The following is a 13534-nucleotide window of genomic DNA, read 5'->3' as shown; positions in this document are numbered from 1 at the left end:
CAAATGCAATCAGTGTAACCTGGCTTATTGTACCCTCAACGAATCCCCAACAATAAAAAAAAAAAAATACTTGATATAAAATGATGACATTCTCTTGATGTTTAGCTTTAAAAAACATATTTGGAGTTGGTTGCTCAAAAGATATGTAATCACTGAACAATAATAACTACGCGGTATTAATGAAACAACTAAAATTGGGTAAGACACAGTAAGTACATCAGGGATACTTCTCTGGTGTACAAAATAATCTAACTAGCAAATTAAAGTTCAGTGTAAAAGTAAACAGATCATATCAACCAATATTTATTCCGCAATATATACAAATCATTATACTAAGGATTAGAAATACAAAAAGTATTAGACTCTATATGCCTGCTGTACAACTGGACTGTAAACCGTAGCCAAATAATTGGACCCCAATGATTTAAATAAACTAATCAGTACCGTATACAACCAGTTTCATAAGAATTAAGAGTGAAAGAGAAAAAGAAGGGAATTCTGGAAAGACATCTTAACATTTTAATAATCATTTATGGCAGCCTGTATTTTCTTATAGTGGTCATATTTGAGTGGAGGTTTATGGAAACTTTGGGAAAAAGGCAGGGCTGATGCTCACCCCGTATTTCAGATGAGGAAAATGAAGCTCTAAGAGATTGGGCAACTTGCCTAAGATTACAAGTCAGGACTGGCTGAGTCTGAACTAGGAACCAGCCAGTTTGCTGACTTTGTCCAGAGCTGACGTCTACTATACTAAATTCTAAATTATCAACAGTAAAGTAGAAACAAGAAGGGAGCTTAAAAAATCTCCTAATGGAATGTTTCCCTAACCAACCTGATAAAAAAATTTTCTGGGGCACACACTAAAAATAGATTTCCTGTCCCCACCGCAGACACTACTGAATGACCTCCATTAAGTGATTCTAGTGATTAGGTAACCTTGGAAAACACTGTTCTATATCTGCATGTCCAGTATGGCAGATATTTGGCTACTTAAATTTATACTGATTAAAATAATAAAATAAAAAACAGTTGAGTCCTTCAGTCCCATTAGCTACATCTTAAGTACTCAATAGCCACATGCAGCTAGTGGCGACCATACTAGACAGCACACATATAGAACATTCCATCATGGCAGAAGGCTCTATGGGACAATGCTGACTTCCAGACTAACCCTTCAACTATGATGAGAAAACTGAAGCACAGGTCTTGTTCAACAAGGGCCATGGAACTATTTAGTGTCAGAACTCCAACTCTAGTCTTACCTGCCAGTGCCCTTCCTATTATACCACTTTATCCTACCTCATATTCAGGGTTTGGTCAAATGGTAATTATTTCCTTTTCACTTTTTCTGTGGGTTCCAACAAAGCAAGAAAATAAATTCTAAACTTGTGGGGTATATAAAAAAAAAAATCCTTAAGGCAAAGGTTCATTAAAAAATAATAAATCTAAATCAATTTTTGTGTTACCTTGGATAGTTAAGAATATCCTGATGTCAGGAAACACAGCTTATTTTAACTATTTTAAGTCCTTCCTCTTTTATTGTCTTGATGCTTTTATCTTTTTTAGATTTCAAACTTTGAGACTGATACTTATTAACTGGGCTGTGAAATTGTAAATGGGAAAGGTTAAACTAGTTATCGAGCATTTTGAAGATGAAAAATTGAGAATCAAGCATTTTGAAGATGAAAAATTGAGAAGTAGGCGGCACCTGTGGCTCAGTGAGTAGGGCGCCAGCCCCATATGCCGAGGGTGGCGGGTTCAAACCCAGCCCCGGCCAAACTGCAACAAAAAAATAGCCGGGCGTTGTGGCAGGCACCTGTAGTCCCAGCTGCTCGGGAGGCTGAGGCAAGAGAATCGCGTAAGCCCATGAGTTAGAGGTTACTGTGAGCCGTGTGACACCACGGCACTCTACCCGAGGGCGGTACAGTGAGACTCTGTCTCTACAAAAAAAAAAAAAAAAGAAAAAGAAAAATTGAGAAGTAAGGAGCAACCCGAAGAATGTAACTTGTCTAATTTTAGAATGTGGTCACTCAGACCACTGAGCACCCTTGGCTTTTAGTAATTGTGTGTTTTAGTTATTTATGATTTTAATATATTGTTTTCACTTCTAAAGTACAGTTTTACCTTTCAACCATTATGTTCTATTTTAAAACAATTTATAATAAATGGCTTCATTTTAATTTTTAACATAGTTGAGGGATGAGCATCTGAATATCCAAAAAGATTCAGATAATATCAACATAGAACCAGCCATAAAAAAATACAGTGATGTCTTCTTCAAAAATAAAACCAGTTGTTCCTGTCTAGTATGTTTAGAATGCAAATGTCTTCAAAGGCAGTCAACTAAAGTCATGACAGTTCATGTTGGAAGTAAGCATGAAAACAACTTGGAACTCCCTCTTAATTAAAACTTTAAAGATACAATTACTCAACTGAATTTTTTCACCATGTAATATTCAATCTCATGTTAATTTCTAGTGACTAGATTGAGAGGACATAATGTACGTCAAAGTTCACATAAAGTTAAAAATCAGATGGTTAAGGGTGGCGCCTGTGACTCAAAGGAGTAGGGCACCAGCCCCATATGCCGGAGATGGTGCGTTCAAACCCATCCCCGGCCAAAAACTGGGGAAAAAAAAAAAAAAAAAAAATCAGATGGTTAAAAAATATGGCCTAACATAAGATACCATGAACTGATACTTATTCAAGACAGATGTTGCTATAATTTGCAAGGTACCCACAAGCCTTGAGTATGGGGTGCTATATAAATAGAAGCTACGTGTTATGCAGAGGAGTTGGTGCAAAAAAGGGCAGCTATTTTCTTTTCTTTTTTTTTTTTTTTTTTTAAGAGACAGAGTCTCACTTTACTGCCCTCGGTAGAGTACCCTGGCATCACAGCTCACAGCACCTCCAACTCCTGGGCTTAGGTGATTCTCTTGCCTCAGCCTCCCGAGTAGTTGGGGCGTCAGTCACAATACCCAGCTATTTTTTGTTGCAGTTTGGTGGGGACCGTGTTCGAACCTGCTACCCTCGGTGGGGCTGGTGCCCTACCCACTGAGCCACAGGTACCACCCAAGGCAGCTATTTCCTTTCTAAACACTCTTTGGTGTTGAGGTAAACAAAAAATAAAGTAACAGTTTAAGCACACAAGAGGAAAGCAACAGTCTCTAAGTCATATAAGGGAGAGAGAAAAAAATGTTCTCTTAACCTTTCAAATGGGGGGTGGGTTTTGGTAAAATTTATTTGCTTTTAGATTAGATGCATTACTTCTACATTGTATTTGTTGTGTCTGGACTCCTACTCTGCTATATTAGGAAGAGGAAAACATGTACTCCCAAGATGCTTATACCAACAAAACTACTTTTGGAGGGGCAGTATAGCTCACTAAATGAAAGAGAACTTAGAAAAACACTGAGTCACAATAGTTTCAATTCAACTATCTCAACTACCAAGCGATAAATACCGATGCACATTAATGTAAGCAACACTAAAAATATTGTAAAGTCTAGGCAAATGTAAATTTCAAATATAAAATATAGAGCTGTTAAAAAAAAAAAAAGAGAAAGAATAGCATTTGGAAGAGGGGCTTTAAGATGAGGTAGCAAGAAACACAGGTCAAATGGGTGGAAGGGAAGCAGTTCTTTTGATCATCCCTCCAGCAGGTGATGCTTCTAACGCTTCAGTACTATTTCCCAGGAGGCAATTTTAGACATTCTTAAAAAAAGTGATTTAGGTAACAAGCAAGTTATGTCATGTGACAGAAGGAACTACAGAGAAAGAAGCAAAATTTTTAACTTGAATAAGACCCACTAGTGGGAGAAAAATAACCTTGACATCTCTATATTGTAATTCTCTAGTTTCCTATAGAAAAATATCAATCATCTTCAGACGTGTAAGCCAGCACACTTGAAACTGACCCAGCGAAGTTTGCAGTTAGCCCTCGCTATTTCTCAAACCCTCCTTCCTGCACTTTCCCGCTGTTCTTTCCTAGCACACAAAACATAGGCCAATGAGCAGTGGGTGGGTGAGGAGGATGTGAGAGAAAATTTGAGAAGTAAAAAAAAAGAGTAACTTAACCAGGACGTGAATGAGACTGAAGGGTCTAATAAGGGCAGGCAAACAATTAGAACTACTAAAAACCAGAATGAGCTTTCTCAGGCAGTAGAGAGAGTTCAGTTTAAGCACAGGCCAGATTACCTACCACTTGTCAGGGAAGCTGCAGAGAGGATGGCTGCTTTGGGTGACCTCTAATGTCTTTTCCAACTCTGAAACGTTAGGATTCTTATTTTACAAAAGAGAACGCAACGGTCATAGAAGCCCACCGACCTAGAACCCTTTTAAATAAGCAGCTTTGGCGGTTGCTCCCAAAACAACACTCCCACCTCTCCCTCCGCACGTGCCCACCCCGCCCCCTTTCAGTATTTCCACCTCCTCGTGCAAAATGCCTCGCGGGATTGGCCCCAAGGAAGATAGGCACCTTTCCCAGCAAAGCACCAAAACTACGCCGTCCCCACGCCCCGAGGAGTGAGGACTCCACTTTCCCACCCTGGGGAAACTAAAAAAAGGAAAAGTCTCAGATGCAGCCTTTCTCCGCCAGTCAGAGCAAGGGGCAGGGGTGAACTTTCTTCTCAAATTTTTCTTTCAGAGAGTGGAGGAGATAACGAGAACCCTAACGAGTCCAGGGCTGAGGGGGTGGGGGGAGGGGAACCTCTGAATCGTTTAACGGCTGGAAAGGGGAGGGGGCTCTGGAGGTTGAGGGGGCGTGGGATGGAGAAGCGGGCGTGGGAGCGGGGTCAGGGAGCTGCAGGGTTCCTGGGGTCGCAGAGCTGCAGGCATCCCCCCCACCTGGCACACAAAGCGGCTGCCGCGCTCGGCTCTCACCAGATCCTTTGTGTTTTCCATCAGGGCCTCATGGGTAGGGGTTGTCCGTGCTCCCCGAGCCCGCGGCGCCCCCTCCCGAGCTGGGGGCAGGTGCCTCTCTCAGGGACTGAGGCGACTATAGGGGGCTCCCGGCTGGGCCCAGACCGGTGGCGGCTGTGGCAGCCCCCGGATTTCCCCCCTTTAACTCGGGTGGCCCCAGGATATCAACAACATTAGCATAGCCCTCCCTCCCCAGCGCGCCTGCGCCGTGACCCGCGCCCCGATTGGCCCACTTCCCTACTTACCCTCCTCTCTCTCTTCCAGCGTGGGACCCTCCGCAGGCTCCGTACTCTAAGGGCCGTACCAAGGCGAAGGGTGAGAAACGTACTGCGGCTCGTGTTAAGTCGAGTGGTTAAAGTTAGAAGGAAGAGTAGAAATTTCATTTAGTCATTTCAGTTTATACCTGGCTTTCTTGCGCTTCTTTCAATATGTTGCAGCTGCAAAGTTGTGCTGGTAAAATTTTCCACTCCAGTCACGCCGCCGCCCCTACACCCGGAAGATTGGCCCTCCCGGAGGAACTCCCCCACCGGGAGGGGCTGGCGACCGAGGGGGAGTTACGTAGGGAGGGAGTGTTGGTCACGTGGCAAGAGGCTGCGCAGGCTCCTTCCGCTCCCCCGGGCCTCGGCGGCGGCGGAAAGCCAGACGCCCAGGCGCATGCACAGTGAGGTTCCACGTGAGCGCCTGCGTTTCTTCTCAAACCTAACGATGCCGCCGGAACGGAGGAGCCGAATGAAACCCGAACGGAGGGCCGCAGCGAGGCAAACCCGGAAGACCAAAATGAAGCCAGACCGCAGAGCCGGATCGAGGCCGAGCGGGCCGCCCCGAAAGGCTGCCCCTTCATCCCAGCGGAAACCGCCGGCCCGGCCGAACGCGGTGGCCACTGCGATCGCAGTCGCGGCGGCGGAGGAGGAGAGGCGGCTTCGGCAGCGGAACCGCCTGACGCTGGAGGAGGACAAACCCGCCGTGGAGCGGTGCCTGGAGGAGCTGGTCTTCGGCGACATAGTGGACGACGAGGACTCGCTGCTGCGGCGTCTGCGAGGCCCGCGGGTGAGGGAGGCCGCGGCGCGCGAGCTGGGCGCGCTCGGGCGGGGCGCGCGGTGGGCGGCGAGGCTCCGGAGGCGGAGCCTGGGCGAACTGAGGCGGCGGGGAACGCTCAGGTGGGAGGGAGGCCGAGAACGCGGGCGCCGAGGGGTGCGGCTGCTGGTCCCTTGCCTCTCGGCGCCGGACTGAAAAGTCTCTGGAGGGCGGAGACCGCGCCTTTCTCCGCCCACGGAGAAGCCGCTGCGTTTGGTATCCTTTTGTTTTGCGCACCGTAGTCGTGAGCATCTTGTGAGCATCTTCCGAAGCTAGGCTCCACTGTCCTCTCACCAAACTCTGTGTAGCATTTTTATCACCTGCCTCAATTCCTTGCGGTGATTCAGGGGTTCTGTTTCGTTGATGGAATCAATTCGTGGGCAGGGGTCTGGGAATCTGCGTTTTGTCGGTCTCCCCATTGTGATCATGGGACACGCTCACTTCTGAGAATGATCATGAATTCGTTTATCCAAGCAAGTATTTCAAGCCTTTTGGGTGCCGCATACTCTTGACAATGGCACATACTGGGTGATTGATTATACATTTTGCGCACTTTTTAATCACTCCTTTTATTCTATACCTGGTTTTTCTTCCAAGATGGGGAGTGCTAGGCGTTGGAGGAGACACAGCCATGGCCAAAACTGATTTAAAAAAATATCTACCTTCTTGGAGCTTGTGTACTGGTGGCAGAGACAAGACAAAGGATATAAATACAATTCAAGTATGTTCAGTGCTGAACAGAAAAAAAGTTAGGGAAAGAGAGATAGCATGTGTAGCACTGAAATTCTAGAAGCCAAAGAAAGCATCACCGAGAAGTACTCAATATTTGTTAAATGAATGCAGAGGTAGCGTGTAAGCTGAGTTCCAGAACCTCCTTGGCTTGTGGAAGAAGCTGTAGAAATCTAGTCGAGAGATAAAAAACTGCTGTTGGAAAAATGATGAACTGTGAGACAGTTTTGTAGTCAGGAGAAGGAATAGTCTATCAGGAGGGATTTTTTGGGGTTGGAAACAATTTGTTGATCTTAGATTGGCAGTAGGACAAGTAGAAATCACTTGGACATTTCTGTCTTGTGGTTTTGGGAAAGCTCAACCTGTGGTCAAGGGGTATTCTGTGGTCTAGACTTGGATTTCAGAGTATGGTGTAAAGTTTCTTATGGAGGTAGGTGGTCAAGAACAACGAAGAAAGATGGAGATGCCTTTGACACTCTTGTTTCTGTAGTTGCTCTAGTTCTTGGATTTCTCCTGGTCCATTCCTTTTGTTCTTATCTTACTTGGTCTTCACCTTTAGGCATGTTGTTTTCTTTCCTTGAGGGTTCCATCTTGTTTTGCCTGTCCAACCAGTGGTACCTACCATTCTCTGGTCTTTTCATTTTGTGCTTCTGTCTCCAGCATTGGCTATGGTAGCATTCCATCAGAGGCCATAAAAAAGCATTCTAGAAACAATTTTTTTGCAAAGCATGTGTGTCTGTCATCACAGGATGGGAACAACTCAGTGCTTGAGGGCATTTTGTTTTCTGTAGGTTCAAGAGCATGAAGACTCTGGTGACGCAGAAGTGGAGAATGAAGCAAAAGATAATTTTCCAACTCAGAAGAAGCCAGTTTGGGTGGATGAAGAAGATGAAGATGAGGAAATGTAAGTTGCCTCTGAACACTTAATCACAAATCTATAAAGAAAATGATTTTTTTTATGTGAAGATTGGAGAAATATATATATATATATTTTTTTGTGGTTTTTGGCTGGGGCTAGGTTTGAACCCGCCACCTCCGGCATATGGGACTGGCCCCCTACTCCTTGAGCCACAGGTGCCGCCCCTGGAGAAATATTTGAAAGCATAGAAAAGGTCATTCATAATCCCACCACCAGGGAGAAATGACAACATGTTGGCATACTTCTGTCTGGTCTCTTCTGTGCTGTGTAGATTTGCTAAGGGAACACAGTGTTTGGAGTCAGACCTTCTAATTTGACCAGTTCCTGTTTGACCTTGGGCAAGTTTGGGATCTACCTTTTTTAGTTTGTAAAATGGGTCCAATGATAGTAACTGTTATTAGGAAGCTGTTGGAATTAAATGAAATAGTGCATAGTACAGTGCCTGAAAATGAATAAAGGCTAAGAACAAAGCTAACTCGCACTGTGTGCACTTTCGTGGATGAGAAGATATTGTATAGTTAGAGTTAGTATTTTGAGTTTCTATGTAAAATTTCTCTCCATTTAAAAACCTTTATAAACATTTTTAAATGGCTATGTTGTAGCCCATTTATGAATTAACCATGCTTTACATAGCTATTGTTTGATTGATTTTATTTGTCCCTTTAATAAATTAGTGCTAAGAGAAACATCTTTATAAACCTTTTTTTGCTTTCCTTACCATTTCTGAAGAAAGGTATTATACTTGATGAAAGAGCAGTTATTGAAATTTTAATATTGCCAAGACTGAATGAGGTTCTACTGATATACCTTTTTATTGAAAGTGATCCATTTCAATCCATTCTTACAGCAGTGACTTACTTTTTCAGACTTTGTCACTTTGATGCTGGTAAATATCTCTACCCAGTTTATTTTGAGAAAATGTTTTTAGTCCCTGTTTCTTATAAGCATACTTGTTATTTGTCTATTGGAGACTAGTTGTTTTTTTTTTTTTTGGAGACTAGTTTTTAATGATCACAGTATGTTGGTTCCTTTCATATTGAGAATTTTCAACCTTTGTATGTTATTATTGTTACTAGTTTTTGCTACACTTGAGCTTAGCCAAAAGACCACGAAATAATTTTACTGTTTTAATAGTATTAAAAAAAAGTTCTCTGTCAGAGAAAGACAAATGTTTCCCCTGTATTTTCCCTTACGGTATTGTAAGATTGGCTTTTTCTTTGTTTAATTCTTTGACTTACCTGGGATTTATTTTGGGGAATGGCATAAACTGTGTATGGATAAGTCATGTTAAATTTTCTACAATTTTAGCCTTCCAAAGGGTTAACTAGAACATAGGTACTAGATGATCTGAAGTATGGGCGACTCTTTTTTTTGTTTTAGGAAGTACAGAGAGTGTACATATTAGCCGTTCACATCTAAAGGCAACAATTATTTATGTTGGCTTTTTAAGTCATTTAAAAGAATGCTGTTTTTTTCTTTTTTTAAAGGGTTGACATGATAAACAATCGGTTTCGGAAAGATATGATGAAAAATGCCAGTGAAAGTAAACTTTCAAAAGACAACCTTCAGAAGAGACTTAAAGAAGAGTAAGTGTCCTTGTTCATGTGATTTTACTAAGAGGTGTATACAACCAGTGGTTTCCTTCAATTACCTCAGTCTTCGGCTGTAACAACTTGTGTAGTTAGATTTCCATTTTGGAACATAGGAGTATTGGTTTTGGAGTCAATGACTACATTTCAATACTTCGTGGGGAGCAGATAAAAAATTTGGAAAAACAGAAAGAAAATGTGGAAAAAATATAAACAACCATACTGCTTATTTGCTTGTTCGTTTATATATGGTAAACCATCTCTTTTTTTATATTAACTTTTTCAAAAATTTAAATATCTGCTACCTATGTTCAGTTTCTTTTTTAAAAAACATCATGTCTGCTTTATGTATTTGGGATGTGTGTTTGTTTTTCAGCCTATTGGATGTAAGGTGCAGATAATATAACACTTTACCCCTAAATTCTTCAAGGTGAATTTCTTAAGATAAAGGACATTTGCCTTCATATTCACGATAGCATTGTCACACCTAAGAAATTAGTAGTTTAAAGACTGGTTATGGTGCCTCATGTCTGTAATCTCAACACTTAGGATGGCTGAAATGGGAGGATTGTTGGTGGCCAGGAGGTCAAGAACAGCCTGGGTAATATGGATAGACTCTGTCTCTATAAAAAATAAAAAGCATTAGCTGGGTTTGGAGGCATATGCTACTTGGGAGGACGAGGCAGGAGGATTGCTTGAGCCCAGGAGTTTGAGGTTACAGTAAGCTATGATTAGGCCACAAAGCAGGGACAGAACAGTAAGATCCTAACTTTAAAAAGTAAAAAAGAGGGCGGCGCCTGTGGCTCAGTGAGTAGGGCGCCAGCCCCATATGCCAAGGGTGGCGGGTTCAAACCCAGCCCCGGCCAAACTGCAACCAAAAAATAGCCAGGCGTTGTGGCGGGCGCCTGTAGTCCCAGCTGCTCGGGATGCTGAGGCAAGAGAATCGCGTAAGCCCAAGAGTTAAGAGGTTGCTGTGAGCCGTGTGACGCCACGGCACTCTACGCAAGGGCGGTACAGTGAGACTCTGTCTCTACAAAAAAAAAAGTAAAAAAGAAAATTAATAGCTTATGGCCAGTCTGTGTACGTTTCTCTAGTTGTTGTAAGGTTCATACCTTATGTTTGGATTTTTTGTCTCTTAAATCTCTTAGTCTAAACCAGTACACTCATTTGTAATTGTTTTGCCATGACGCTGGTTTTTTGGTGTATTCAGGCTTGTTTGTTTACAGGATGTCTGCTAATTTTTTTTTAAATTTTTTGTAGAGAGGAGGTCTTGGTTTGCTGTCCCAAGCTGCTCTTGACCTTCAGGCCTCAAGCAATTCTCTTATCTTGGCCTTCCAAAGTGCTGGGATGACAGGTGTGAGCCACTGTGCCCAGCCACTTTATGAGAATCTTATTGCTTCTATACTTTTAATTGAACAGAGCTAGCAAAATATGTATATTTTAAAATAAGTGGCTTCATATAGATAACCTCCAATTCAAGCTTACAAATCTTTTAAAATATTAAAAAATATATTTATCTTTATAGTGACTTTAAAATAATCCTAGAGGTTCATTGCATTATCTTTTTTTTAAAAGTAGATTTATTGACATGTAATTTACACACAGTGGTATTCCCTCTTTTTAAAAGTCATTCTGTGAATTTTGTTAAATATGTAACAGTTGTATAAGCACCACCACAATCAACGTAGGGAATCAAAACATAGAACGTTGCCATCACCTTCTGAAGTAGTATACTGCTTTGTAGTCAGTTCATTCTCTTCAATTTCTTTCTTTTTTTTTTTTTTCCAAAGACCTTTTTATTGCCTCCAATAAATGTCAACCTCAAACATTCACAGCAGTCTGGTCAAATCTGAAAATATTACAGTTAAACCCTTGGTAAAATATCCAGTGTTTCCAACAGTGTTCTTTTACAAAAGAGAATGAATTCTTATTGAACTTGTAAAATTAACAATATTGCCCTAAAATTAGAAGACTCCTAGAGTGTTTTCATATTCTAAAGCATTCTCTTCAATTTCTAAACCTTCTAGCCTCTGACAACTACTGATCTGTTTTCTGTCCTTAAAGATTTGCCTTTTATAGAATATCATATAAATAACATAATAAAATGTGTAGTTTTTTTTTTTTTTTTTTTTAATCTTTCTTTTTTCTTTCTAAAGAGATAGAGTCTTGATCTGTTCTCCAGCCTGGAGTGCAATGGTGCAATCATAGCTCGCTGCAGCCTCCAACTCCTAGGCTCAAGGGGATCCTCCTTTCTCAGCCTCCTAAAGTGTTGGGATGCCTGGCCAATTGTATCTGTTGAATCTATTGCACCAATTTACTGAATTTATTATTTCAGACATTGTATCTTTTTTCAGCTTTAGAAAATCTTTTTAGCTGAAAAAACCTTTTTTTCTTATTCCTATTTGCCTTTTTATTATGTTTATTGTTGTCATGTTTACTGTGTTTCCTTTGAAATACTTGAATGTATTTTTAGCTATCTTAAAGTCTTGTGTGTTGAGTCTGTTATACCTGTCATTTCTGTCTGTTTCTATGGAGTGATTTTTCTTCTGCTTATAGTTTATGTTTTTCTACTTCTTTATATGTCTTGTAATATTCATTGGATTCTGGGCAATGTGAATGTTGAATATCCAAATGTTACTTTTTGCTTTTTATTTCGGCGGGCAGTTAATTGTCCTGCATATCAGTTTGATCCTTTCAGGACTTGTTTTTGAACTTTGTTAGAGCAGGCCTAAAGTAGTATTTACTTTAGGCTGGTATAAGCCCACTTCTAAGGTATGACCTTTTTGGATCTCTGTTGAATGCCACCAGTATTCAGTAAGGTCCTTCCCTCTTACTGGTTGGAACTCATTCAAATGTCTTGAATTTTGGTATTGTGCAACTTACAGCTCCCTAGTAGTTCTTTGCCTGAACTCATGGAGTATCATTCTTGAGGTGCAGCTTTGTTTTCAGCAGAATTGTCAGGAAATTTCTAAGCAGATTCCTGGAGCTTTTTCTCCCTCCTTTATAGTACACTGCTCCTCAAATTTCAGTTGTACACATGTAATAGCCTCTTTCAAGTCTGATCTTTTGTTGGCCGTGTGCCAGAGTTTTATAACTACTGTTAGGGAAGATTCCTGGTGATAGGGCTTGTCTTTATTTCCTCTCTCTCAAGAATTATAGTTCTGTGCTGTTGTCCAATTTCTGAAAACAGTTGTCCAGATATTTTGTCCATTTTCTAGTTGTTTATGGCTAGTGGGCTTAGTTTGGTGAGCTAGTTTGTACATCAAAAAATTAGGACAACTCTTTGCCTACTTCTTTAGGACACAACTATCATGCTTCTCTTAAAGCTTACTATTTCCAGAGTAAAATGCTCTCATTTTATTCAGGTGATACATGATAAAGCTTTGTAAGTTACCAATCTGGTCATTTCTTTTATACGTGTTCTATTGGTTTATAACCTCAAAGAGACTTTTCTAGTCCTGATACCTGGAATGTCTTGATATGAGCTAATAAGACAACCATGTAACTAGACTTAAATAATTAACAAATGTGTATTTAGGTGTCCAGTGTCCAGGACAAGTTTAGGTGGGTAGAAGTTCATGAAAGTTTTCAGTATAGATTGGTGGGATTTATTCTGTGTGAGTAAAGATACTAACTTCTATTTGTAAAGATATTAACTTCTTTGGAAGAGATTATATACATACTCTCAAGGGCTATGTAATCTATACCTTTGTATAGATGTATCAAGCTTTATGAACATGTAGTAGTTACTACCAAATTTTTTAAAAAAATATTTTTGCTTAGATTTCAGCATGCTATGGGGGGAGTACCTGCCTGGGCAGATACTAATAAGCGAAAAACATCCTCAGATGGTGAGTGTTGATATCTCTGTTTAAGTTAGTCAACAAATGTCTTTCTGTTCTGTTGTTATTTGAGCTTTTTTATGAGGCTTCGTAAAACCTGATGTTTCAAATGTCTTTGTATTTTTTTTTTTTTGAGATGGGGTCTCATAATGTTCCCTAGACTGATTTCAAATTATTTGGCTCAGGATTCCTCCTATCTCAGCTTCCTGAGTAGCTAGGACTACAAGTACATTATTGTGCCTGCCTCTTTTTTATTTTTATTATTACAATTTTTTTTTTTTTTTTTTTTGAGACAGTCTCTACCCTGCGTAGAGTGCTGTGGGGTCATAGCTCACAGAAACTTCAAATTCCTGGGCTCAGGCAATCCTGTTGCCTCAGCCTTCAGAGTAACTACCTGCCACCAGGCCCAGCTATTTTGGGGTAGAGATGGGGTCTCTTAACTCTTGAGCTTAAGGGATCCA

At 41.0% G+C, this 13534-nt stretch overlaps 2 protein-coding genes across 8 annotated transcripts in view; one reads left to right on the top strand and one right to left on the bottom strand.

The window, feature by feature from the left end:
* MBTD1 (mbt domain containing 1) overlaps positions 1 to 5437 on the bottom strand; it is a 93713-nt gene extending 88276 nt beyond the window's left edge. For 5 of the 7 annotated variants that reach the window (XM_053570463.1, XM_053570468.1, XM_053570466.1 and 2 more), the window contains exons 1-2: positions 4882 to 5093; positions 4202 to 4265 (exon numbers count right to left, since the gene is read on the bottom strand). The gene's annotated coding sequence lies outside the window, so the exon portion shown is untranslated. Of the gene's footprint in view, positions 1 to 4201; positions 4266 to 4845; positions 5094 to 5165 lie in introns of those variants that run through there. The other 2 variants (XM_053570464.1, XM_053570465.1) reach the window with 2 other exon arrangements.
* Positions 5438 to 5492: 55 nt separating this feature from the next.
* UTP18 (UTP18 small subunit processome component) overlaps positions 5493 to 13534 on the top strand; it is a 35938-nt gene continuing 27896 nt past the window's right edge. Inside the window, exons 1-4 of the mRNA XM_053570473.1 lie at positions 5493 to 5967; positions 7515 to 7627; positions 9130 to 9228; positions 13015 to 13082. Of these exons, the coding sequence (XP_053426448.1) occupies positions 5575 to 5967; positions 7515 to 7627; positions 9130 to 9228; positions 13015 to 13082 (673 nt within the window). The 5' untranslated portion in view covers positions 5493 to 5574. The remainder of the gene's footprint in view (positions 5968 to 7514; positions 7628 to 9129; positions 9229 to 13014; positions 13083 to 13534) is intronic.

Source organism: Nycticebus coucang, chromosome 18 (genome assembly GCF_027406575.1).
Source record: "Nycticebus coucang isolate mNycCou1 chromosome 18, mNycCou1.pri, whole genome shotgun sequence".
NCBI classification, from domain to species: domain Eukaryota; kingdom Metazoa; phylum Chordata; class Mammalia; order Primates; family Lorisidae; genus Nycticebus; species Nycticebus coucang.
This window is presented reverse-complemented; position numbering and strand designations above follow the sequence as displayed.